The 24284-nt window shown below is 53.1% G+C and overlaps 2 protein-coding genes across 4 annotated transcripts in view; one reads left to right on the plus strand and one right to left on the minus strand.

Annotated features, from left to right (window-relative positions):
* The first annotated feature begins 413 nt into the window (after positions 1 to 413).
* Positions 414 to 24284, plus strand: part of METTL9 (methyltransferase 9, His-X-His N1(pi)-histidine) — a 31602-nt gene continuing 7731 nt past the window's right edge. Inside the window, exons 1-4 of one of the 3 annotated variants that reach the window (XM_039840236.1) lie at positions 414 to 722; positions 10988 to 11178; positions 14617 to 14826; positions 16437 to 16621. In XM_039840236.1, the coding sequence (XP_039696170.1) occupies positions 555 to 722; positions 10988 to 11178; positions 14617 to 14826; positions 16437 to 16621 (754 nt within the window). In that variant the 5' untranslated portion in view covers positions 414 to 554. Of the gene's footprint in view, positions 723 to 7065; positions 7186 to 10987; positions 11179 to 14616; positions 14827 to 16436; positions 16622 to 24284 lie in introns of those variants that run through there. The other 2 variants (XM_039840235.1, XM_039840237.1) reach the window with 2 other exon arrangements.
* Positions 22317 to 24284, minus strand: part of IGSF6 (immunoglobulin superfamily member 6) — a 6122-nt gene continuing 4154 nt past the window's right edge. Inside the window, exons 5-6 of the mRNA XM_039840238.1 lie at positions 24091 to 24171; positions 22317 to 22985 (exon numbers count right to left, since the gene is read on the minus strand). Of these exons, the coding sequence (XP_039696172.1) occupies positions 22929 to 22985; positions 24091 to 24171 (138 nt within the window). The 3' untranslated portion in view covers positions 22317 to 22928. The remainder of the gene's footprint in view (positions 22986 to 24090; positions 24172 to 24284) is intronic.

Raw genomic sequence — 24284 nt, forward strand, 5'->3', positions numbered from 1 at the left:
GCGAGGACTCGGTCTGAGTGTCCGGACGCACGAAGGGGGTGGCCTGCCCCTCCGGAGCCCCGGGCCAGTCTGCACGACCGGGGAGCCCGGGTGGAAGTCCGGCCGGGGTCGTGATGAGCGGCCCTGAGGCAACCGCAGGGCGAGGAAGGACGGTCCCGCGGCCGCCACGCGGAGGGCCCGGGAGGCCCAGGTTGCGCTCCCCGGCCGGGAGCCCCGCCGCCCGCGAACGCGCGCGCGCCCGGCCCCGCCCCCCGGCCGACCCGCGCCGCTCATTGGGTGGGGGGAGCGCGGCGCGGCGAGCACGCGCCCCGCGCCCATACGTGCTCCGGGTGGAAACCCGCGCCGCGGGCGGCGGCGTTCCGCGGGCGGAGAGGAAGGGGGAGGCGGGGAGGCCGCGCCGCCCGCCCCTTCCCACCCCCGCCTCGGCCCTGCAGGGGCTGGATGGGCGAGTCGGGCGCGATGGCTCGGGCCCGGGCGGCGGCGGCCGCAGGCGACGGTGCCTCTCGCTCCTCGCCCCGGCGCCGGCGGTGAGCGCGGCGGCGGCGCGGTCCCCGATGAGACGGCTGGCGGGCTGGCTGAGCCTGAGCCTGAGCCTGGCGTCCGTGTGGCTGGCGCGGAGGATGTGGACGCTGCGGAGCCCGCTCTCGCGCTCCCTGTACGTGAACATGACGAGCGGCCCGGGCGGGCCGGCGGCGGCCGCGGGCGGGAAGGAGAACCACCAGGTACGCGCCGGGCCGGGCCGGGCCGGGCCTGGGCCGGGGCCGGGGCCGGGGGCGTGGCGGTCCGGCCCTCCCAGCACCCCCGGCCCCCCGCGCTCCCCCGGCCATTGTGCGGCGGCGCGGCCTCGGCCCGGGCAGTTTCCCCGCGCGGCGCTCGCCCGGGCCCCGCGGCGCCTTTTGTTCCCCGCGCGGCGGCCGCGGCCTCCCGTGTCCCCGCCGCGGGCCCGCCTTGTCCCCGCGCCCCAGGCGCTCGCTGGCCGCGCACGCTCGGCCGCCGCGGGGTCTGCGCGGCCGGGGGCCCCGGCACCGGGCCTCCCCTGCGACAGACGCGGCCCAGCCCGCCGCCCCGCACGCCCTCCCTGCCCCCGGCCTGCCGGCCCCTCTTTTTGTTCTGGTGGAATCCGTGATCATACAAAGGGTCATAAAGAAACGCGGCCGTGCCTCGCCAGCCACCCGGCTCCCCGGGCTTGTCCCGGTGACATTTCCCCCAAGCACTTAGAAAATGCGTTTGACAGGTCCTCGCCCGCGTCCCACCCAGCCTGCGAGACCGGCTTCAAACTCTGACGTTGGTGTCTGACTGGAAAGCCGTGGTCAGGAGGGGGCTGAGGCAGGCTGTTCCGGCAGGGTGTTTCAACCAGATCTGGGCAGCAGGGAATCATTTTCAGAGTTGTAGTTGATGCAGTGGGACCGGCTGGGTGGGCTTTTCCTGAGCTTGGTTCTGTGCCGCGTAAAGGAGTATGCACAGGTCAGCTGTAGAATTAAGAGACAGTTCGCCCCTGACATTCCGTTCATTGAAAAGAGGCTCTTGAACTCTGCCAGAGTGCGGGCTTACGAGCTCTAGCAGTGAGAGTGCAGCTTGCCTTTCCAGTTATTCCCCATTTTGTCTCATCATTTTCATAGATTTCTCATTTCTCTGTGTTGCTTTTCTTATTATACCGGGTGTTCGGAGAGTTGATCTCATATGTTTTAATGAAAGTAAAGAATTACATTAGAGCGTGAACGCAATTCATTCAGAAAAGTAGCATTTAGTTTTTATTTAGCAAATATTTATAGTGGCCCTTTTTCTATTTTTGAGGGAAATTATTTCCGTAATTTTTTTTTTTTGTAATCCCGCAGCTATTACAGTTCGTTAGGTGATAATTCCTATGATGTTATTAGGCGTGTACATAAAGATAGTAGGCAGGTTCAGGTTGTAAAACCACATTCTTTGCTGTGGATTACTTACACTAGTCATTTTTAGATAAACAACTCTAAAGTACTGTAACGAGGGTGTATGGTGACCAGAATGTCACATCTGAAACATGAGTAATGGTGTAAAATGGTAAATTAGAAATGCCATTTTCAGTAGTTGGTAGATGAAGTTGTGGATGGGATAAAGAGAAGCCTGTTGACACTGACGTGGATTCTGGTCGAGTCTCGTAAGCTGTAGGTGTTTATTCTAACAAGTGTCGTGGGCGCCTCTGCCGCAACATACTTGATACGTTTTCAGTGCTCATAAAATCGGACATATTTTAAAAATTGAAAACCTGTTTAAGTGCTTTGATTTTTACGGACCTTACGTAGAACATAGCTGTAGCCATAGTCTCAGAATATTTCCTGTTAACAGAGGCTGCTTTCTAATGTCATACCTTGTAAAGCTGAATCTGTCATGTTCTAAGGAAGGCTAAGACTGGCTCCAGGTGCTTCGGAAATGTGTGTATGTGAGTGAGTGTGTTTTAACCAGTTGCACTAATAGTTTGACAGCTACTTTCTCCAAGGTGACAAAAAACCAGGTGCTTCCTGAATTCTTAGGGGGAGATTAGCTATTTTCCTTAGAATAATCAATCCAGATGTTATTTCGGGTGATACATTCCCATTATGGAAACGTCCACGAGTAAAGGTTAAAGTGAGCAGCAGAATCACGTGTCGGGAAATCTCAGCGAGGTCGAGTGAAATGGGCGACGTCCCCTCTGCTTTATCTCCCAGGATCCCGGATTTGCCTTACACAGTTTGTTGCTTGCGAAGTAACTTAACTCTAATGTTTCTTTTCCCCCTTCAAATGACTACTTCTATTCAGGGTCTCCCGGTGTTCGTTTGGGGGTGTGGGTGCCATAGCCAGCCACATATGATTTTTTCGGAGTTGCATGAAAGGAGGATTATGGATTCGAATGAGCCATACTTCGCACAGGTTTTCCTTGTTGTGGTTTTATTAACAGCATGATGCGGGGTTCGGCACCACGCGGGCACTGTTTATGAATTAGTGTTGCCGTTTAGTGACCGAGGCCCGGGGAGGCAAGGCTTTTGAGCTAAAGCAGCCGGGAAACTACGGTAGCAGCGCCATTGTAATAACCGGTCCAGTGTGCCAGCTTCACGACAGATTACTCTGCATGGGGCGAGCCAGACGCCGAGCACAGGAGGGCTTTTCTCCGAGCAGCCACGTGGCCTGCGGGCCCTCTCCGCTCCGGCCCAGTGACCTTTCTTCACAGCCTGCGAAGCAGGTTATGTTTTTAAATGGCTGCGAAAATATACACTGTTTTGTAGCATGTGAAAATTTCTTGTATGGAATCCAAATTTCACTGTCCATAAATAAAGTTTTGTGGGAACAGAGCCGTCATATTCGTTCACCTGCTGTCTGAGAGAGCTGCCAGGCAACCAGTGGCGGTTGCCACTTTGTGACCTGCAAGCCAGAAATATTTACTGCCTGACCCTTTGACGGAAAAAAGTTTTCCCCAGAGAAGATTTCAGCTTCCTTAATCAGCAGGTTCTTAATCACAGGTTGCAAGGTGGGTAGCTTGACTCACTGGGGAGAAACTAGTTATGTCACTTTTCAGTATTGGCCGACTGGGAACTTAAGAAGGAAGTACGGAGGAGAAAGGTCTTTGGATCTTTTTGATGCATTGCACCCAGCACTTAGAGTTAATGCGACTGTTCAGAGCTACTGAAACTTGAAAGGACCTGGGCGAGGCCCCACTAACTAGGTTCCTGGTAATAACAGTCATCCAACAGCTTCTCAGCTGATGGAGCGAAGAGAGAATTGTTATGGAACTCTCTAGAACCAAGCCAGGACACCTCCTCCAGATAACATACTGCAAGGTTTTTTTTTTTTTTACAGGCACAAATAGCGTTCAAAATCCAGAATCGTTAAGTACGTGTGTATCTCACTTCAGTTTTTCGTCTTCTTACATAAGCTCAGAACTGTGCTATGCCACACGTGTTGATAGATTCAAGATAGAATTGAAATGGTTTGGGTTTTTTCCCAAATGAAAAAATACTTGGACGTCACAGTCAGAGGTCAAAGGTGGCGCTAAAGGACACAGTCGGTCTCTGTCCCCTGACCCCCAGTTACCCGCACGAGGGCAGACCAGAGTGAGGCCTGAGTTAACAGAGCTGGGTGCCGTCAGCCAGTTCTCCAGAGGACACCCACGGGCTCGTGTCCTCTGAGCTGCCTTCGAGGATCTGGAGGCCTTGCAGCCAAATACCAGAGAGATTTAGGAAAGAGCTCCCTGCCTTCCTCACAGCCTGCGCTGAACCCTGAACAGGTGTTCGCTTCAGTTTCCCAGAGCACTGTCATCTCTAGTGCAGGGCATCCCAGGGGCCTTTGACAGAGTGCCCCTTCAAAGGTGGCCCAGGAGACCTTCAAGACCCAACTCTGTACACACGGCCCCGCAAACGCTAGCCGAAGTTTGTGGTGTGTGAGTTAGGCAAGGATGGCAACTTCCTCTGAGGCTTTGTTCACATGCCAGGATTGTAAAACACTAGCAGTGAGTGAGGATTTGCAGTGGAGACTGCCAGTAATTTATGAAATCAAAGCTGAAGCAACTTCACCTAACCTGTAGAAATCGATCCCCTGGATGGACGTGTGCGTGCCTCGTCATGCACATCGAAAGCCCACGTGAAGAGGTCGTTGGGTAGCTTTGTATCATTAGTGGAAAGGTTGTGGCTGGTTTGAGTGTTTGCGCCCGCGCCGTGCTTAGATGCACAGTGTCCGTGGGGAGGTGTGTGGACTGATGCGGTTGCATTGCAGAAACAAAGTGTGATTTTTACTTCACTCGATCTTAGCTGAAAGGCTGAGAAGTGATTAAAATGTGACTTTTGAATCCTTAGCTGTCAAGGTCGATGTCATCGGCCGGATCTGACCACCCTGTAGTAGGAAAGGTTCTGTGTTCAGGGACGCTGGCCGTGGAGCGTTTCTGGTGGTTTTTGGTGGCACTAAGTGCCTCGGGTCTGGTGACTCACTGCTTTTGAGAATGGCTGAGTGCCCAAACCGAAAGTGTGGCTTTAGGGATCCCCTTGAAGTTCAGGTTTCCTCTGACCAGCTTTCGTGGACCTTGGACCAGAAGGGGAAGGACATCTACACTGATTGGGGTTCTCTCGTGTGCCAGGCACTTTCAGGATCACCCCCTCTGATCCTCATGACAACTCGGCGGGGGCGGCGGGGTAGGCGGTACACCCTCATCTTACTGACAGAAGGCGGAGGCCAAGAGAGGTGAAACTTGCTCGGGGGTGCAGTTCGTAGACGGCAGAGCTGGGTTTTGAGCCCCGGTCTGCCAGGTTTCAAGGCCCAGGCCTTCCCACTGCTTCCTGACGCCCGCCTTGGAGACCTGCTGCCTCCGTAGAAGGGAGTTGTCCCCTCTCGTGGCCCTAGTCTGGACGGGGAAGTTGGTGGCGAGAGGCAGCAGCACTAGGTGGAACTTTTGCGGTTTGAGTCCGACGAGGTGGGACCGCGGCTCCGGGTGCTGGCCTTCCTCCTGTTTGTGCATGCTCTTCGTCAAGTTTCAGGGTGGCAAAAAATTTCTTACCTGCGGTGCCTTTTTTTCTGACACCAGCTGCTTCTCCAGGTCTCTGACGCCACCTGAGTAGCCTACAGTCGAGCTCTGTTTAGTGTTCCCAGGTTTAAGGCTCGGTCCCACAGGATCGCGCTCACTCCAGCTGCTGGCCACCAGTCAGAGTCACGGACTACCCAGGCTTCTGTCCGATGTGGCTACAAATTCTGGGGTTCCCATCCCTGCACCAGGTTAGGCAATTTGCTAGAACGACTCACATAGGGTTTAGGGAGATACCTGACTTGAATTTAGTGGTTTATTACAGGAACAGCCAGGCGGGCGGACACGTGGAGGGCCAGGGTGGCATGGCACTCCTGTGCCCTCGCTGGGCACGCCACCCTCCCTACACGCCAGCGAGTGCAGCAGGTGGGCGCCTGAACCTGCCGTGGGGAGGTTCGTGGAAGTTTTATGATCAGGCGAGATTGCTTCCTTGGCCTTTGGGGACAGAACTCAGCCTCCAGCCCCTGCCACCCACCTCCGCCCCGGAGGTGGAGGGTGGGCTGAAAGTTCCACCCCATCTCACTAATTACAAAAATTACTCTTATCCCTCAAGAGGTTTGAGGGGCTCTGTGCCTGGAACCCGGGATAAAGACCAAATATATTTTGTGTTATACCCTGTTACCCCAAGTCAGGAAGTTGGTGTTTAAAATAACTTTCTACTTCTACTAATGTGTTCAGATCCTTTATATTCTGGACTAAATTTCAAACAGTTCATTTTTGATGAGTTGAGGAACTCCAAAAAATAATTTTGAGAAAACTTAACTGTATCCTTCAGTCTGATAAGCAGTTGTAATTTTATGGGAAAATTGTGTTTCTACTTTGAAAGAGTGATTCATCAGCCAAGGTTATATAAAGACTAGGAGATGCTCATGGCATGATGGAATCTTTGATGGCCTAGAGCTACTTTGGTTAGATAATAGTGTCCAACACACACTGAGAACTCCTGTCGCCGACCTGACCTGGCTGTTGCTGTTTGGCTAATTGTTAGTAGCATTGCGGTCATTTCGCAGATGGAGATGACATTGCTTTGGCTGTCGTTAGGAGACGTCATGTTAAGTTGTCACACTGCATTTTACACTGAGCGTCAGCAGATGACTGCGTGGCATAATGCTGAATCGATAGCTACTTGTTTGAGAGATTTCCTTACTTAGACCGAACACAGTTTGAGTGAGCTTTAGAGGAAGATGCTAGGACGAGGCTTTTTCTGACACCATGTGCCCAGCCCTCCAGGAGAGCCGCAGGCAGCCCTTCCACCCAGAGACTGAGCAGGCGTGGCACCCTGTTCCTGCTGCACCCTAGTCCTGTGGGCTTTGCGGGGCACGGAGAACTCACCTGCAGACGGGCCACCCGCGCTGCCGGCTCATCACAGCTTTTCCTTAGAGCTGGGCTGTCTCGGAGGGAACTCCAGGGGACCGCGAGAGGGTCACAGGCCCCCACGATTCTCCCTCTAGTTAGCCTCTGCCCTTGAGGGCAAGGTGACCGTTTAAAGCGCGAAAGGCCTGGTCAAGATCGTACTTCCGTTACTTGTTTCTCTTGGGCCCCTTTCCCCCCGCCCTGGAATGGAGGTCCCTGGAGGCCAGCGAGCCCATCTTTTCACTCCCCTAGGCCGCTGCCGAGCCAGGGCAGCGAGACTGCTGGAGAGTCAGCGCTGTGGCGTTTTCTGGGTAAGCCACGTCGGAGTTCTTAAGCAGTGGTGGTTTTGCCTCCCGGGGGACATGTGGCAGTGCCCGGGACATTTTGCGTTGTCACATCCAGGGCAGTGCTACTGACGTTGGGTGGGTGGAGGCCAGGGCTGCAGCCGAACATCCTACAGCTGGCAGGATGGCTCGCAGCAAGGGCCACCCAGCCCCAGGGCGGCAGTGCCCAGGCTGGGGACTTTGGCCTGAGATAATTTAGTGGCTGTCGAGGTCAGGTTTTCTTTCCTCTAAATCCGGCAGAAGAGCCCTGTTGGCTTTTCTGAAAGTGAAGAGCTGAAGAGAAACTTCTCTGAAAGAGACTCTGAAAGACACGTGTACCTGGAACAGGAGCCTGAATCCGCTGGGGCTGCTCGGGGCCGGGGCCTCTGTCCCTCAGAAGTCTGGGGTGGCGGCTGGACAGCGGAGCCTTGGCCAGCTGCGGGTGTCAGGCAGCCGCTCAGCCAGCGTCGTCCTTCGCGGCTCGCGGTGGCAGCGTGATTCGTGGTGGACGACAGATTTAGCCACTGTGCAGAACCGGGTTCGAGCCAGGCCTTGCAGAACCTTTGGAGTTTCAGAAATGGACAGAAACCCAGTGACAGCTGGTCACCCTTATGTCCCCTCCAGGGTTTGCTGAGGAACTCCAAATTCTGTCAGGCTGCCTGCGATTTCAGCAGTAATTCACGGACGAACACTTGTTCACCCGCCTCTGTGCCAGGCGCCGAAGTCAGCCGCGGTCCCTGCCTGTGAGACTCGCCGCCTGCCCGGGAAGATGGACACTGGTCGTGCAGCCCTGTGCGCCGTGCAGTCAGTGGGCACGGAGTTACCGGGGAGACCTGCGGGGTGTGCGGGGGGAGCGGGGACGGGGGCCGCTGGGGGCAGCGGCTGAAGAACAGAGGCGCAGGCTGAATCGATCAGTTGGGTGAAGAGGGAGCAGGGCAAGGCAGGGGACAGAGCACATGCCATGTGAGACAGCCTGGGTCGGGACCTTCCGGAACAGAGGGGCGGAGCAGTGCAGCTCAGTGACCGGGTGTTAATGGCTTCGTTGGGACTGTCCCAGGGGAGGCTGTGGCAGAGCAGACAAATCGTGTTGGGCCTATAAGCAGCATTGAGCATTTTGGGTTTTATCTTACGACTTCCTCGACTTCCTTGCGGCAGGGAAGTGACATGATCAGATTTGCATTAAAAATTTGCATTTTTAAACAGGTTTGCTTGGTCACTTAAATTTTCAAACTACTTTAAATTTCTGGAAGATCAAAAGGCCTAGATGTGTGTGCATATTTTTTAAAAATAATAATAACAGCTTCATTGAGATATAATTCACGTGCCGTAAAATCCATCCCTTAAGGTCCTTATACTCACAGAGTATGAGTATACTCACCACCGTCATCTCTCTAAATTCAGAACATTCCATCACTCCAGAAGGACACCCCATATCCATCAGCAGAGCACCCCCAACCCTTGGCCACCCTTGGCTCTGGATCTGCCTGTAACGGATCATTCAGGTAAATGAAATCGTATACTTGTGGCCGTCTGTGCCTGGACTGTTTCACTGGGCACAGCGCTTTCAAGGTTCTTCTGGGTCGTGGCCTTGCCAGCACCTCGCCCCTCGTCAAGGCTGATTGATACTGCGTCGTGTGGGCGAGTCCCGAGGTGCGTGCCCATCCATCTGTTGACGGCCTCTCGGGCCACTTTCTGGCGATTGTGAAGAACGCTGTCATGGAGCCGACGTTTCTAGCACGCAAACGGTCGGGAGAAACGTGGACTCAGCCTTTATCTCCGCGGAGAAGGGCTTTACTGCTTTTTCCTCTGCAGCGCTCAGCAGGCGGTTTCTTCTCTGAAAGTCGGGTGTGGCCGCAAAGGCCAACCACACACGCGGCGTGGTGAATTGAGAGAAACGCCGTCGGAAACGCGTTTTCCTTTTGACACTGGAAAGCAGCGTTTGGGGTTGGTGGCGCCGATCCTTGCTTAGTCCCGGAGGTCAGGCTCCGCTGCTGCCCTCGCTGTCCGTCCACGTGCGGGGCAAGGGCTCAGCCCCCCGGGTCCCCCTGACTGGCTTCTCGTCCACATTAACAGGTGTACCTGACTGCCCGTTACCAGGGGCCTGGCTCGCATCTCGCGTCATCATTTCAGAGAATAAAACCGAAAGCGAGTGTGGCATAGCACTGCAGAGTTCAGAGTGCGCACCACGAGGCCACGGGCGCCCAGACCAGTGGTCTGGACCTGCACTGCAGCCGGAGGCACAGCGAGTTTAAAATCAGTTAATGATCAAGAGCAATCGATCTTGACCGCAGGAGGTGGGGGGTGGGGTGGGGAGTGTACGCAGTGAAAGTAAGAAGCTGCGTCGCTTGTCTATAGAGGGGGAAAAAGAAACAGAGTCTTCAGGTCCAAGCAGTTCTGGTGAGTGTTTAAATGGTAAATTAACTCAGTTAACAGTTGGAAATATTTGATTTATCCAGTTTACAGCCTGGGGTTTGTGAAAAGATCAGTCAGCCTTCGAAATTTTAATGGGCCTGTTCGCCCGTGTGTCCCGGTTCCTAACGGGTCCCTTTTTGTGCCACTGCCAACATCTAGCGAGCCTAGGATGGCTCTAAACTTGAAATTGGTCCCCTGTTGTGCAGGCAGCCACGGGACCCTACCGCTGACAAACAGTCACGTTTGTCAGGGGAAGCAAGCTCCACGGGGCTCCTTACCGGGGCATGTGGATGGTTTCTTAGACCACGGGTTGCCAGTGACCAGCCTGCTGAGAGTGGTCCTCACGGTGTCCGTCGGGCTCACTGTCATTGATCAGGCTGTGTTTGCGGAGCTGACACGCCATCGTCCGCCCGCTCTTGGTGTCTGGTCTGCACCGAGCATCCGCTCATGCTGCCACGTTCCGCCCTTCAGCACCCACCAGAGCAGGTTGCACTGGTGCCTCAGTCCACAGGTGGCCGAGGAGAGGTGCAGGCCCAGTGCCTGGCCTGAGCCCACACAGGGACGCAGAGCGGGACCTCGAATGTGGGCCCGACCCAGCCAACGCCCTCTCAGGCGACTTCCCCCTTTTCTGGGACACCTGCTCTAAGTGCAAACGGCAAACATTAAATTCATGCACAGTAGGGGTTTACATTTTGTTCTAAAAAGTATATTCTACTTAGAGCCTAGTCCCGGAAATCTGGTTCTTAGGCTGGCGTCTGTCTTCTCGTTAATCTCAGTGTGACCTCAGGTAACTTCTTACTGTCAAGCACATTTTGCCCTGTCTGTGAGGACGGCATATGACCTGGTCAAGTGTCCCTCCCTATTGTACAGGCCTGCGTGGAGCCTGCAGGAGGAAAGGCAGGATCCGGTCCCTGGGGGTCGAAACTTGTTCTTACTCTGCGTTGATTGTTTGGTGGCATTGAGTGAAATCATTGCATTATGTGACTGTTTTCTTACCTGAAAAACAAGGTTGACAGTGCCGGTCATGACCTTCTTATGTTGCATCTCAGTGAAGGAAAGGTCTCAGATCTCGGGCCCGGGGCTTGGGCCGGGGTCGGAAGACCTGGACTGCGGCCTAGCCCTGCTGCCTAGTGACCCCGGTGGCCTCCCCCTCCCCCGCGCTCCGTCCCTACCCTGAGCGGCATGAGAAGTGAAGAACTTACCCACGAGGAAGCATTTTATCCTTCATAGGTCACGGGAGTCAGAGGCGAGGCTGTCCCCAGAAGCGCCTGCAGACCACTGTGCTGGCATCCGGGTCTAGCTCGGGCTTCTGAGTGTGTTCCTGGACGTCTTAGGTAACGGGCGGCTGTGCGTTCTCACCTCTCGTCTTCCCTTTCAGTGGTACGTGTGCAACAGAGAGAAGCTCTGCGAGTCCCTGCAGGCCGTGTTCGTTCAGAGTCACCTCGATCAGGGGACCCAGATCTTCTTAAACAACAGCATCGAGAAGTCGGGCTGGCTCTTCATCCAGCTGTATCACTCCTTTGTGTCCTCCGTGTTTAGCCTGTTCATGTCTAGAACATCTATCAATGGGTAAGTGCATCTCGGATGTTTTTCCTTTACAAAAAGAAAAGGAAAAAGGAAAGAGGTCTCATTCCAGGGGTGACCACCCTGCAGCGACAGCCCTCTGCTGGCCGCAGCCTCTGCCGTCCCGTGATGAGCAGCCTCGTTGCCTGCGTTTCTGGGGGGTCAGCGAGGGCAGCGCACCCCGGCTTTTATGTGCACGGGATCCTGGGGGTCTGGCTGACATGCGGGTTCTGAGTCCGCAGGGCCGGGCGGGGCCTGGGTCTGCGGTCCCAGCCAGCTCCCGGGGACGCTGCTGAGTAGTGAGGAGCGTGGACAGTGGGCCCTCTCAGCACGGTCGGCTCGTTGCCGGTGGAGGGCCCGCGTCTGTCGCCAGCATCGGTGAACTTGCCGTGGCCGCCTCTGCCCTTGGCGTGGCTTCCTCCTTCACGTCCATGGGAAAAACTCTGGGTTATGTCTCATCATTCCTTGGCTACACTTTCCAACACCCCAAGGCCCAAGAGTCCCGAGCACCAGAGAACAGCAGCAGGGCTCGCGTGAGACGCCCGCGCGCCCCTGATGACCATGGTGGGGCCGCGACTTTCCCCTGGGGCTTGGAGCCGGCTCGTGCTGAGTGTCTGCATCCCAGTGTATCGTCTGGTCCTTCAAGATGTTTTCAGGCACTGCGAGCCATTTCTCAAGATCTCTTGACTTTCTTCATTGTTTTTGTGAAATTGCCTTAAGGTGGCTTTAGCAGACAGTTATTTTTCTGTTGGTAGCTGAGTTTATACTACTCGGTCTCACATTTTGTTCCTAAAATTGGCTGCACTGAACTTCTGTTCTATTCCATTTATTTTTTCATTGGAAAGCAGACAAGTCACTGTAGCTGTGATTTTTAACCTTTTGAAAGGAACGAAAGATGGGATCCCCTCGCTGTCCTTATGTTTAGCGTTGTACATATAATGTGGGTGTTGTCGCGCCCTGACCCCGGGCCCTGGGACCCCCTGCGTGGGATTCCAGTTTGGCCGGAGACGCAGCACAGTCAGAACGGCCCTCTGGCCTCCCTTATCCTCAGCACTTCCGGTTTCCTTTTTCACCCTTCATCCTCTCTCGCCCCCAAAACAGAAACAAAACTTGCCCCGTGCCCTGAGAGTCAGCTGAGCCCAGTGGTACTTCCCACTCGAGGCGGTGCTGGGTTATCATGGGTGGGTGTTTCCTACAGAAGCAGTTACTATGGCACCTTCTTGAATAAAGCCAGTAAGATGCTTATCAGACTTCCTTTGCGTTGGAAAGGGGAAGGCCAAGCAGGCGGGGCTTGCGAGCCGTCTCAGAGTGCATTTTATAAGGAAGATATTTATAAGGGGGCGCACCTGCTCTGTGGACTCTAAATCCAGAGGGAATTTAGGCGGTGGCCAGAGAACCTAGGATGGTCATCTGAAACTTAAAAAAAAAATCCACGGCTGTCACTCACGGTGGGGAGTCTGGGGAGTCGAGGCCAGGGAGGGGGCCACCCACCTGCGTGGGGCGACCAGCCGGATCCCCCGCGCTGAGCCAGGCAGCGTCTCGGCGTGTCCAGTGGGATTCGTTCTGCCTTGTGGGGACCGCCACCCACAGTGCGGGAAGTCTGACTCTTCTGGTCTTGTCCACTAAGCCACTGTGACCACCCCAAATTCTCCCCCCTTCTCCCAGTGACCCCTAGAGGACAAAGCTGGCCTTGGCTGAGAAACACTGTGCTCAGTGGACTTTGGTTTATTTTGGACAGTTCTGATCACTTCATGGAGCCTCTGCTGCTCATGGTCTTCAGAACTAGGACAGCGCTTCTCCCCTGAGGCCTTTCGATGCTCTGGCCTCGGGTGACCCCTTGCACTTTGTGATTGTTACGGCAAAGTTCGTACATCCCAGAGAGCTGGCCGGGGAAGCCTGTTAATTTGTAACTGGGAAAACTGAAGCTAGAGAACCATGTCACAACTGACTTTGGTCTTGTGGCAAGCCCGCGCCGACATTGCCAGCAGGGTCCCCAAGCTGGGCTGCCCATGACCTCCGTCCCTGCCTCGGCCTGACTGGCTCCTGCGCGAAGTTCTGGACGCTGTCCAGTAGGTTCAGCCCCTTCCCTTGGGTCTGCCCACTTAGCCTGTCACTCTGCTGGATGGGGCGCAGCTGGGGAGGGAAACCTCTGTCTGCCCAAGATGCGGGTTTCTGCGGGGAGCAGGGTCGTGGGCAAGTCCTGGCTGGTCTCTGAGGTCCGCCCCGCCCCGGCGTTTAGTATTTCTGTGGGCAGAAGAGCCACTGTGACTGCGGTCCCAGATTCACGGAAACGCCCCTGTGGCCTTAGCAGGGGCTGGGGACTTGCTCACGTGCGCTCCAGAATTTGGATTTTCTCCTGAAGCCAGCGTTACCAAGAGTGCCAGGGTGCACGTCTCTCCGGCCCTATGTGACAAGGAGACCGTGCCCGGTGGCTGCGTCCAGGACCAAGTGACCTGGTTTCCTAGGCTGGCTTCCACTTGGCCTCCGGGGTGTGGGGAGAGCGGCTTCTGGCTGCCCAGCAGGCCTCTCAGCGGCCGGGCCACCCTGCTTCCTCGCCAAGCTGTCTGCGTCCACTTCACCGAGGGATGTGTGACCGCCCCCCGCCCCCCCGGGGACGCGAGGGTTTGCAGCTGGAGCGCCGCGTCCGACTGGCCTGCATGTACTCCCCGGGGCCGCCTCCACGGACTTGGTTTGATCTGCAGCCTCTTTTCTAAGAGTCTCCGATCCCCCAGCCTAACTCCTCTCCGTCCGGTTTTCAGTGACATCGCTGGTTCTGAGTGCTTTTTAGGATCTTTAGAAATAATAGGACCCAGCCAATCGCATGACGTCTAGACCGACACACACGCGAATGTGCTCTGCCTTCCCAGTGCGAATTTGCTGGTGTCGCACATTCGCTGGTGTCTTTTCCCTCGTCTCTAGTGTCTCTCATGCGAAAACTATTTTTTTCTTACTCATCGTTTGGTTTCAGAAAGGCTTTCGTCCTCCGATTTGGTTTTTCTGCTTAGTGTTGGCTGGTGCTGTGGTCTGCGCCTGCCGCCAGCCCCCTCCGTGACCAGGTGCACGTTTCCTGTCGCCCCTTCCGTCGTTCCTTCCTGTGAGACGTAAATGCTTCGCATCCGTCTTTTAATTTCTTGCTCATTTCCTCTCTTCCCCGCTCATCTCGTTCCCTTTCCACCTTCCATTCCTCCCTTGGCCCCGCCCACTCTTGGAGGGGTATTATGTGCGATCTCAAAGACCAACGATACTATCTGGATGGATTTTCGTAATTTGACTAACTTTGCTTTTTGATCACATAAAAGATAATATGCGTTTTAATCACAGAATCGTGTAAAATAAACATAAGTTCAAAAAGCTGCTGGCGCTGAACCCCCACGGTCGCTCTGTGCCTGGGGGGCGGTGCCTGCCTTGTATAGACTTCCATTTTTGTCCTTTTTTTTTTCCTAGGTTGCTAGGAAGAGGCTCAATGTTTGTGTTTTCACCAGATCAGTTTCAGAGACTGCTTAAAATTAATCCGGACTGGAAAACCCATAGACTTCTTGATTTAGGTGCTGGAGATGGAGAAGTCACAAAAATCATGAGCCCTCATTTTGAAGAAATTTATGCCACAGAGCTGTCTGAAACTATGATATGGCAGCTTCAGAAGAAGAAGTACAGGTATACTTTGGAGAGTGGTTGGGGTGCATTTGCTGGGGTTAGAGGTGTTTCTTCTTGAGAGCATAGTATTTAAAGAAAGTTTAAAACCTTTTCACGTTACAAGTAAATGGAAATTGCGAGAGAAACCGTCTTCCCTTGGCAGTATTTTTCTGGACTAAAGGGATTGGGGCTGTCGGGAGGAAAAGAGCAGGTGAGACGTAACGTGGAAAGGAGAAATCCGAGGCAGGGACTTGTGCCCTCGTTGGAATCTGGCGTTCTCGAAATGCTTTTAATTAATTTCTTTAATCGTAGAAATACATGACATAGAAGTTACCACTTTAACCACTTCTAAGTGTACGGTTCAGCGTCGTGAAGCACATTCACAGGTTATGTGACCATCACCGTCCATCTCCAGACCTCTGAAACTCCGGACCCTTGGCCACTAGCTCCCCGTCCCTCCGTGGCCCAGCCCCGGGCACCCACTCCTCAACTTTGTGTCCCTGGGACTCTGGCTCCTCGGGACCTCAAAAAGGGGGAGTCCCACGGCACTTGCTCCGTGGTGACTGGTGAACTTCACTTAAAGTAGCGTCTTCAGCGTTCACCCAGGCCGCAGCGTGAGTCAGTCTCCTTCCTTTTCAAGGCTGAATAACAGCCCATCAGCCGTGTAGTCCACATCTGTTCATCCATCATCTGTCAGCGGACGCTGGGCAGCGTCCACCCTTTAGCTGTTGGGAATAACACTGCTGCGAACACACAGTACAGCGACCTGTTTGAGTCCCTGCTGTCACTTCTTTGGGGTATATACCCAGAAGCGGAATTGCTGGATCATACGGTAATTCCGTGGTTAATTTTTTGGGGAAGTGCCAGACGGCTTTCCGAAGCAGCTGCGCCGTTTCACATTCCGTCAGCCAGGCGCAAGGTTTCTGTTTTCTCTGCATCTTCCCCCGTGCTTGTTGTTTTGTGTGTGTGCATGCACGCGCGTGTGCGTGTGTGTGAGAGAGAGCGAGTGACATTAAAGGCCGAGTGCCGTTTGTTAAGTGTGCTTTTCACAAACTTACACAGTTAATAGGATGTCCTATGCTTTATCTTCTATAACATATTCAGATAGGAAGATTCTGGAGTGTGAAATAGTATCTCTGCCCTGGGAACAGAGATGTGCTCAAAAGGACAGGATGTACGTGAAAATGATCTTAAACCACCCCCAGCCATTCTTAAAAATAGGAGGCACCATAGGAATAGAAAACATGAACATGCGATATATTTTATGATTAAATAAATCGCCAGTGAGCGTAGAAAGTAGGACTGACCCTTTGTTCATGAACCGATGTCGGTGCTCCGGGTTTATAATCATTTTTATCACCGTATCGTCATGCTTATTAAACATATAATTAGTTCCTGTACAGAAATTTTTATATGTCTTGAGATTTGGAAGTAGATGAAATGCAAAATTTAAAGAAATATGGTTGCAATTTTTTTCTTGCGTGACCCTTTTCTTTCTGCAAATATAAATGAAGATTTTGAGTTTACTTTGATTTACAAGGTGAAGTTAGAGCCTTCACTGGCTTCTCGGTTATTTTTTAAGCTGTCTTTAAGGGCGTTTGTATCAACCCAGTTCTTTCTGATTTTTTCAGAGTGCTTGGTATAAACGAATGGCAGAATACAGGGTTCCAGTATGATGTCATCAGCTGTCTGAATTTGCTGGACCGCTGTGACCAGCCCCTGACTTTGTTAAAGGACATCAGAAGTGTCTTGGAGCCAACGCGAGGCAGAGTCATCCTCGCCCTGGTCTTGCCCTTTCACCCCTACGTGGAAAACGGTAAGTGCGCTCAGGTTGCCTCTTAGCCATAAGGGTGTGGGCCGGTACCGGTGCCTGCGCCTCTTACCACAGCCCGGAGTGGAGAAGGATGGGGCTCTGCCACGGGAAACACCACCTTGGTGAGCGTCTGTCCTTGGTGGGTGTTAAAGACGTCCAGCGACCCTTCTCAGGGCTGACGGTGGCCCACCAGGTTCGCCTGCTCGGGACCAAAGCCTGAAACGGTCTGTTTTCTGCTTTTCGGTGGTGCTCACACCATTTATTTATTCATTAGCTTATAGGCTGACTCCAGCAGTAAAAGGTGCCTTTTAATCCACCTGTGCGTCCATGCCGAGTGTCATAGCTGTTTTGTATTTTCCATCTCTTGTCCCAGATGCTAAAAATGATAAATGCTGTTACCTGTTTTTCCCTTTTGAAGACCATCTGGGTTCCAGCATGTGTCATTTTTCGTGTGACGTTCGGTTTTGGCTTTGATGTTTTGATCGCACGGCCTTGCTCTTCAGCGGCGTTGAATGAAGGCTGTATCACAAGACGTGCTTTGACTTCCTCTTGCTTCGTATTTACTCTGTCTCCTGGATGTAGTCACATGAGTTCATAGTTGTAGCTTATGCGGTTTGCATTTCGGGTCATGCTGAAACTTATGACTTTAAGCCCATTCTTTGCATAAAATTTATTTACGGTATAGGTAAGACATGTTAATATTTAAAAAGCCTTAGTTTTTATTCACTGCCTAGCTCGGACTGGGGTTCAAAAACCCTAAGAGCTTCCAGACGTTTTTAAGGACCCCGTTAATATTTTGTAAGCATCGCAGTCGCAGACGTCTGTGAAAAGCTGCGTCGTAAGGTGTGATCGTGTCGGGCCGAGGGTTCGCGTTGCCACCGACACACCTCCGTTTCTTCTCGTGGCCATTGTCCCCCGGGTCTCGGTCCGCTCAGACCCCATGCTTGTCGTAACGTTTACCCAGCGGTTTAGAGTCGTGCGGACGGTAGGCAAAGCGGAGAGTTCTTTGGACAGGGGAAGGTGGGAAAGAGACTGGACAGACACACGTCCCCTTCCCCGTCTCTGTCTTGCGCCCCTGCTGCTGAGTGCGCCTCCAGCCCTGAGCGAGTGGCCCTGGGGGCCGAGCTTGCAGTGGGGACGGTGGTGCGGGGCAGGGGGCGGGTGGCTGCTGAGTCCCCTGGCCACGGAGCCGCCTCCCCCGTGTGGAAAGGACTTGCTGGCACCTGTGTGCTGGGGGTAGGTCGCTGGCGACAGGTGTCCTGGAGCGCTTAAAAGGAGGTTCTGGAAAGGGGGCTGGGTTTGGGCGCTGTCATTTCAAAGAGGGCGCTCAGGGACGGGGCTCTCTGAGAGGGTGACAGAACAGGCCTGAAGGACGTGAGGCTGAGGGTGATCTGTATGACACATTTCCAGGGGTGGGGCTGCCAGCCTGCTGTCCTAACACCATTATCGGAGCGTCATCTTTTGCTCAGTGTTTGAAACGCCACCTTTACGGTAAGAGCCGAATATGTTCGCTTTTGTCTCGTGTGTGCCAGAACCAGACGGTTTTGATCACTGTGGCTCATCGTGCACCTTAATATCACAGCGCCCGGCCCCCCTCAGTCCGGTCCTTTCCACATTTCCCTTGGCTTATTTAGCAGATCGACTTCAGAACTAGCTTGTCCAGTTCCCCTGCGTTAAACCTCCAGATTAATTTAGGGAGTGTTGAGCCTTCGTGGTTAATAATAAGATGCGTGTTCCAGTTTAGTCAGTTATGGTTTAGTAACATAGAATTTTCTTCACAAAGGACAGTGTTTGTTAGGTTTATTCTAATGGTGTGTGTGTGTGTGTGTGTGAGAGAGAGAGAGAGAGAGAGAGAAGGAGAGAGATTGTAAGCAGAAATTGTTCTTCTATCATTCTTAGAATTTTAAAATATTTTCCCCAGCTTTATTGAGGTGTAATTGCCAAATAAAAACCGCACGTGTTTAAGGTGTGCACGTGACGATTTAGTGTGTGCACACTGCGCGTGGTTACCACTGTCAGGTTCGTGGGCATCGTCACCTTACACTGCTGCTACTATGTGTGTGATGAGAGCTCTTGGCAGACCTCCCGTGCGAATGCAATGCCGCGAGCTGTGGCTGGGCCACCGCCTTGTAACTGGAAGCCTGGCTCACACCTTCCTGCCTCCCCCACACCCAGCCGCCCGCAGCCCTTCTGCTGCCTGGCTCTGCGAGTGGACTCGTCCCCATGCCACAGGAGGTGACAGTGCTCGTCTGTGGCTGGCTTACTCACCTGGCCCAACACCCTCCAGGTTCATCCGAGTGGTCCGAGCAGCTCTTCCGTTGAAGATCGTGTACACATACACCAGCAATTGACGTTTTTGTGTCTGTCAATTTTCTAATCTTTTACCTTATTGAAATCTCATTTTCCAATAATTTTTCCATGGATTCTCTTGCCTTTTCTTGATACACAGTTACAGCATCTGCAGATGGTTTTGCTACTTCCTTTTCAGTTTTAGACTTTTTTTTTTGGTCCAAGTGAATTGATAGTTAATTCCAGAAAATGTTAATAAAAAATGGTGGCTATTTTTATCTTGTTTTTGACTTTAATGAAAACATTTCTACTTTAAATGTGAATTTCTTTCAGGTTGAGATTGTGGTTGTAGACTGTATCCTTTGTTGCTCCTGGTTTATTAAGAGCTCAAAAAACTAGGAATCTGTTGAATTTTTCACCAGCGTTTTCAACAGCTATGGAGGTAGTCATCCTGTTTTTTTTCCTCCTTTGACTTACTAAATTAAAAATACTTTTCTACTATGTACCACCCTTGCAGTTCTGGGCGTAGGCAGGATAGCCTTGTTACACACCACTAGATCGTATTTACAAAAATTCTGAATAAAAATGTCAGCATTAATATTATCGATGAGTGATAGTTGGTCTGTAGCTGATCTTTTGTTTATTTGGAGGATGTTATCTGTGTCACGTTTTGGTATCAGTGCTCTGTTGGCTTTGTGAAAAATAATTTGGCAGTTTTTTTTAATGCTCTGGAAGAGTTTAACTCAGCGGTCCCCAGCCTTTCTGTCACCGGGGTCCGGGGTTCCCATGAGAATCTAGTGCCTGACGGTCTGAGGCGGGGCTGAGGCGGTGATGCCGGCACTGGGGAGCGGCTGTGAACGCAGATGAAGGTTCGCTCGCTCGCCGCTCACCTCCTGCTGTGTGGCCTGGTTCCCAGCAGGCCACGGGACTGGTACTGGTGCTGGTCCACAGCCCAGGGGTCGGGGACCCCTTGTTTAAATAGCGTGTTCCCTGAAAGGTTAGTAGGTTACTCCTGTGACAGAAGCGAGGCCCTGTGCTTCTCGCGAGGTGGCCGTTGGCAGGTGTCTCTCTCATTCTGCTAAGTAAGACACTGCAGCCTCACAGCACCCATCTGCCTGAGAACAAGTAGCGCTTGGGGGCGTCTCGTGGAAGGAGGTTGGGCTTTGAGGGCTGGCCTGTGAGCCGGGGGTCAGCCCTCGCTGCTGGGCCTCTCATAAAGCCCAGCGTTTCATCTGTAAAATCAGGGCCGATGCTCACCTTGAGGTTTGTGGTGAGGCTGACTCATCTGACGTACAGGATGCAGCCGCAGCCTGTGTGTCTCAGCCCTGGGGTTCGATACGTGTTGGATTTATTTCATCATCCTGTTCTGTTGTTTCGTTTTGACCTGTGGCTTTACTGATCATTGCTCACAGTTCAGCTTGAGGTATTTGTCGGTGTCCTTCACATCTGCCTGTGAAACTCTTAACGGTAATAACCATAATTTCACGTCTTCGTCCTGCATGTGAACCTGGGCGCAGGGTCTGCGTTCCGCATCGTTTTACGTGACACGGCTCCACAGACTCGGCTCCGTGCCTGTTAGCCGAGGCTTCCGAGTCTCTAAAGTCTTGCACGGCAGAGGGACAGCGACGGCCTGCTCTGAGCGTCCTGTGCTGCGTCTTGTCGAGAGGGTCAGCGCATGCACACCAGAGCCACACTCCGTCACTCCTCCGGTTATCACTGTTACCGTCTCTTCACTGTCGTGGGAAACTCAAACCTAAACACAGCCAACGCTGAATTCTTCTCTGAAAATTCTGGATGCCCAGAGAGCAGGAAAACTAATACCATTAGAGAGTCAACGTCTGAGGAGGGGGCGTGCGGGCCAGCGCAGGCGAGTGGGTGTGCTTCACGAAGTTCCAGATGAATCCCGGTCAGAGGGGACAGACAGCACGTGCAGAAGCCCGAGAGCGTGGACAGGGCGGGGCTGGGAAGGACGAGTGCCGCATGACCAGGGGTGGCGTCTGGAGGCCCCGGGCCGTGCAGAAGAGGACGCTCGACAGACAGGGCTGCTGGATGCGTGAATGCGAGGACGAGAGACACGTGCAGTGGGCACTTCACGGGGGACCCGTGGGGGTGGCACTACTTTCTTTGGGAAAGCATATTCCAAATTTCAGCGTAAAAATCAATCTTTGAAACACAGCCGTGGCTGGCAGTGGGGAGGGTGTATTCTCCATGAAATACTAGTTTATCTGAGGGATTTGATCTGCCAATTAGTTACGCAAAGAACAGTGAATTTGCAGCCCTGGAAGTAATGTAATGACTCCCAGAAGAGGGAGGGAAATGGTCTAACCCCGCACCTCGTCCGCCTGGGTGGTGTTCGCGCTTGCTCTCATCCATTCATTTATCCACGCCGGCGGTCTCGGAGTGGGGTGCGTATCCCAGAGAGGACACGAGACAGTCTGACTTGGGATATCAGAAGAGAATACTAGCATTCCTAACTACTGACCCTCGGACAGCACGGCTTCGAACGGCCCGGGTCCCCTTAGACGCAGATTTTTCCCCTTAAAGACCATTAAGCGTCTTTTCCCTTCCTTATGGTTTTCTTAATAACAGTTTCTTTTCTCTAGTTTTCTGTGAGAATCCAGTATATAACATGCAGAACATAAAATATGTGACATGGGCTGCTTCTGTGATCAGCAAGGCTTCGGTCAGCGTGGGCTCTTAGTGGTTCTGTTCCAGGGCGGTCATAGTATGTATGTGGATTTCTGACTACACGGCGGGAGAGGGAGTTGGCACCCCAACCCCTCGTGCTGTTCAAGGTCAACCGTATCTTACTTTTTACTTTTAAATTGTTTAATTTCTGTGTCATTATCTAAGATACACACATACATCTTTCGTCAACCAAATGAATATACTGCCTTTTTGCTTTTCCCCACAATTTTTCATACATGTCTTGCTTGTATCTTTACACACACACACACACACACACACAAATAAGATGCGTTTACATGCTCCTCGGAGATCAAGGATTTAAGCCATCGGTACAGAACGCTTTCAGAGGGATCTTAAAATATTTAAAAATCCTGTCTGGGTTTTAAAGCTAAGAATATACTTCATTTCATACCATTTTAAAAGAAACACTTTAGAGAAATAAAATAGGCTGTAATCCACGTTTACTAACGGGCGCACACTTGGGCACTTTCCATGGGCTTGGACAGCGAAGCAGCTTCCCCAGCACAGCGTGACCTGCGTGCTCAGCGAGCTGGTCCTGCCGCCCGTGCTGTGCCCCTCGCCCGCTCCCCCCCCACCCCCAGCTGGCAAGAAATCAGCATTGCAAAGGCACTGTCTGGTACGGGGTCACTCCCCGCCCTGCGGCTCTGGGCGTGACACTGACCTCTAGCGTCCGCTGTGGCTTATTTGTTCTGCCGTTTTCTCTGGCCTCTGCTTCGAATTTTCTGTTTTGGCTACTGCATTCTTACTCTGCTCTCATTTGATGCTCTTGTTCGTTGGTAGCAGGATATAAGTCACTTTGCACGCCCTGGCAGAAAATTGCATTCCGCCATTGGCCCTGGCGATGCCACAGGGTGTCATTTTTGCTCCGAGGCACTTTGCAAAATGACTTTTTCTAGCTCAGCTTTTGGTGCGTTCCTTCCTCCCTCCGTCCTTCCCAAGTTGGCGTAATGGGCCCATCACTTGCACGGCCCGATGCCGAGGCGCGCGGTGCGGCCTCCCGTCTGCAGGATGACAGCCGTCACACAGCTCGCATGTCAAATGCAACAAATACAGGGTGAGGGCTGTAAACGCGGCAGGTTCTGAAAACGTAAGACTGCTTAGGATTCTTGTAGCACATTAGAAAAGCGGTTTCCAGGTGTGTTTTGTTGGGCTTCGGTGTTCCGGTAACTGTTGGCCGCCGTGTCCCCGTCCGCGGGCACGGCCGTCTTTCCGTCCACCTGTGACTGTGTCATTGAAAGCTGATGGGGGAGCGTCCATGGACGCTGCCGCCGCTGCCAGGCCTTCGGCGACGGAGCGGAGGGCCGAAGCGCCCCTACGGTCCTTCGTAGTTGCAACGTGTGCTTCTGTTTTCGTAAGTGTCGTCCTTCTCCTGCAAAAGTCAACAACAGCCATATTTAGGGTCATGGGGCCAGTGGCGCCACCTGCGGACACCGTGCCAAGTGCCATCACCTCGTTCTGGGGCCCAAGTCCCGCCAGTAATCTGAAAGGTCGGGTGACCGCTTTCCCGTATCTGGAGTGGGGCGTGGAGACAGGAATTCAGCTTCCTTGTCCAGCTGCCACGTCAGAGCACGGCGCAGTGCTTCCTCGCGGCCCGTCCTCGGGCCACGGACCTTTGCCCCCTCGCTGAAAACCCGCCTCGGCCGCGCTCGGAAGAGACTGGAGGCATCTGTCATCATTCAGAGCGGCCTCTGTGCATGTGTCTGCCTGTGCGCGTGTGTCTGCCTGTGCTTCGAAGGGCGGATGACTGCTTAGAGGATACCCTCTCCTGGGTGAAAATCCCTTTTAAAAGTTGGCTTTGAAAAAACACTCCTTTTATCAGAAGCTTGTTGCATTTGCCTCTCAACTGCCATTTAAGTGGAAAATACCTTAGCAGCATGGAAGTTTCGTATTTCGTACACATTTTCATTCAGATCTGAGCGGCCTGGCCGCGTGTCATGGAAACCGAATATCTGCTCTCTTGGCTCGAAAGCCACATCTCGTCTGCACAGGGCTGCGAAGAGCCCTCAGACCATGCTGTGGGCCACATAGGTGGCACCCCCTCCCCTCCCAGCTGCATCCTTTCTAATGTGCATTTATCTGCCTTATTAGCAACAACTAATGCTTGCTCTATAATCTGATCCATAAGTGTTTGCAACGTCTCCTAAGTGCCTGCTACTGTGTGCGGGATGCTGGACAAAGCAGCTTTTAACCCACAAAAGCATCCTTGTCTATACTGAAAGCATCGCCTGGACCCAGCGTGCTTCTGAAAGAGCCCGTGTCACTAAGATGCCAGTCCAGTCTCTTTAGTGTTGTATCAGACGTCCTTCGTTATGGACTTATCAAACCAGGTTCTTTCGAAGGGCGTCACGCGTGAGGCCTCTTCCAGACTCTGCTAAGGAAGCCGTGACTGCTGACGGCTTGTCGGTAGCTTTGGTGTTTAGTCAAACGTGCTTTATGTCTGCATGAAATCTTCTTGCTATTTTAACAACACTTACATGTTGTTGGCTTCTTCCCGCGTGTCTCTTACTGTATAGTTCTTGAGCAATTTCCTGGAATATTCGCCGAGCGCTCATCTTCTGTACACACAAGTGAGAAAAAGGGTCGCTCTCAGGGTGAGAAGTGCCGATCGCCGCACGTCAACAGAGCCTTTGCCCTCTTTACCGCCGCCGGTCCCAGAAGCTAACCCCGC

This window comes from Pteropus medius, unplaced genomic scaffold (genome assembly GCF_902729225.1).
Source record: "Pteropus medius unplaced genomic scaffold, Ma_sr-lr_union100, whole genome shotgun sequence".
NCBI lineage: Eukaryota > Metazoa > Chordata > Mammalia > Chiroptera > Pteropodidae > Pteropus > Pteropus medius.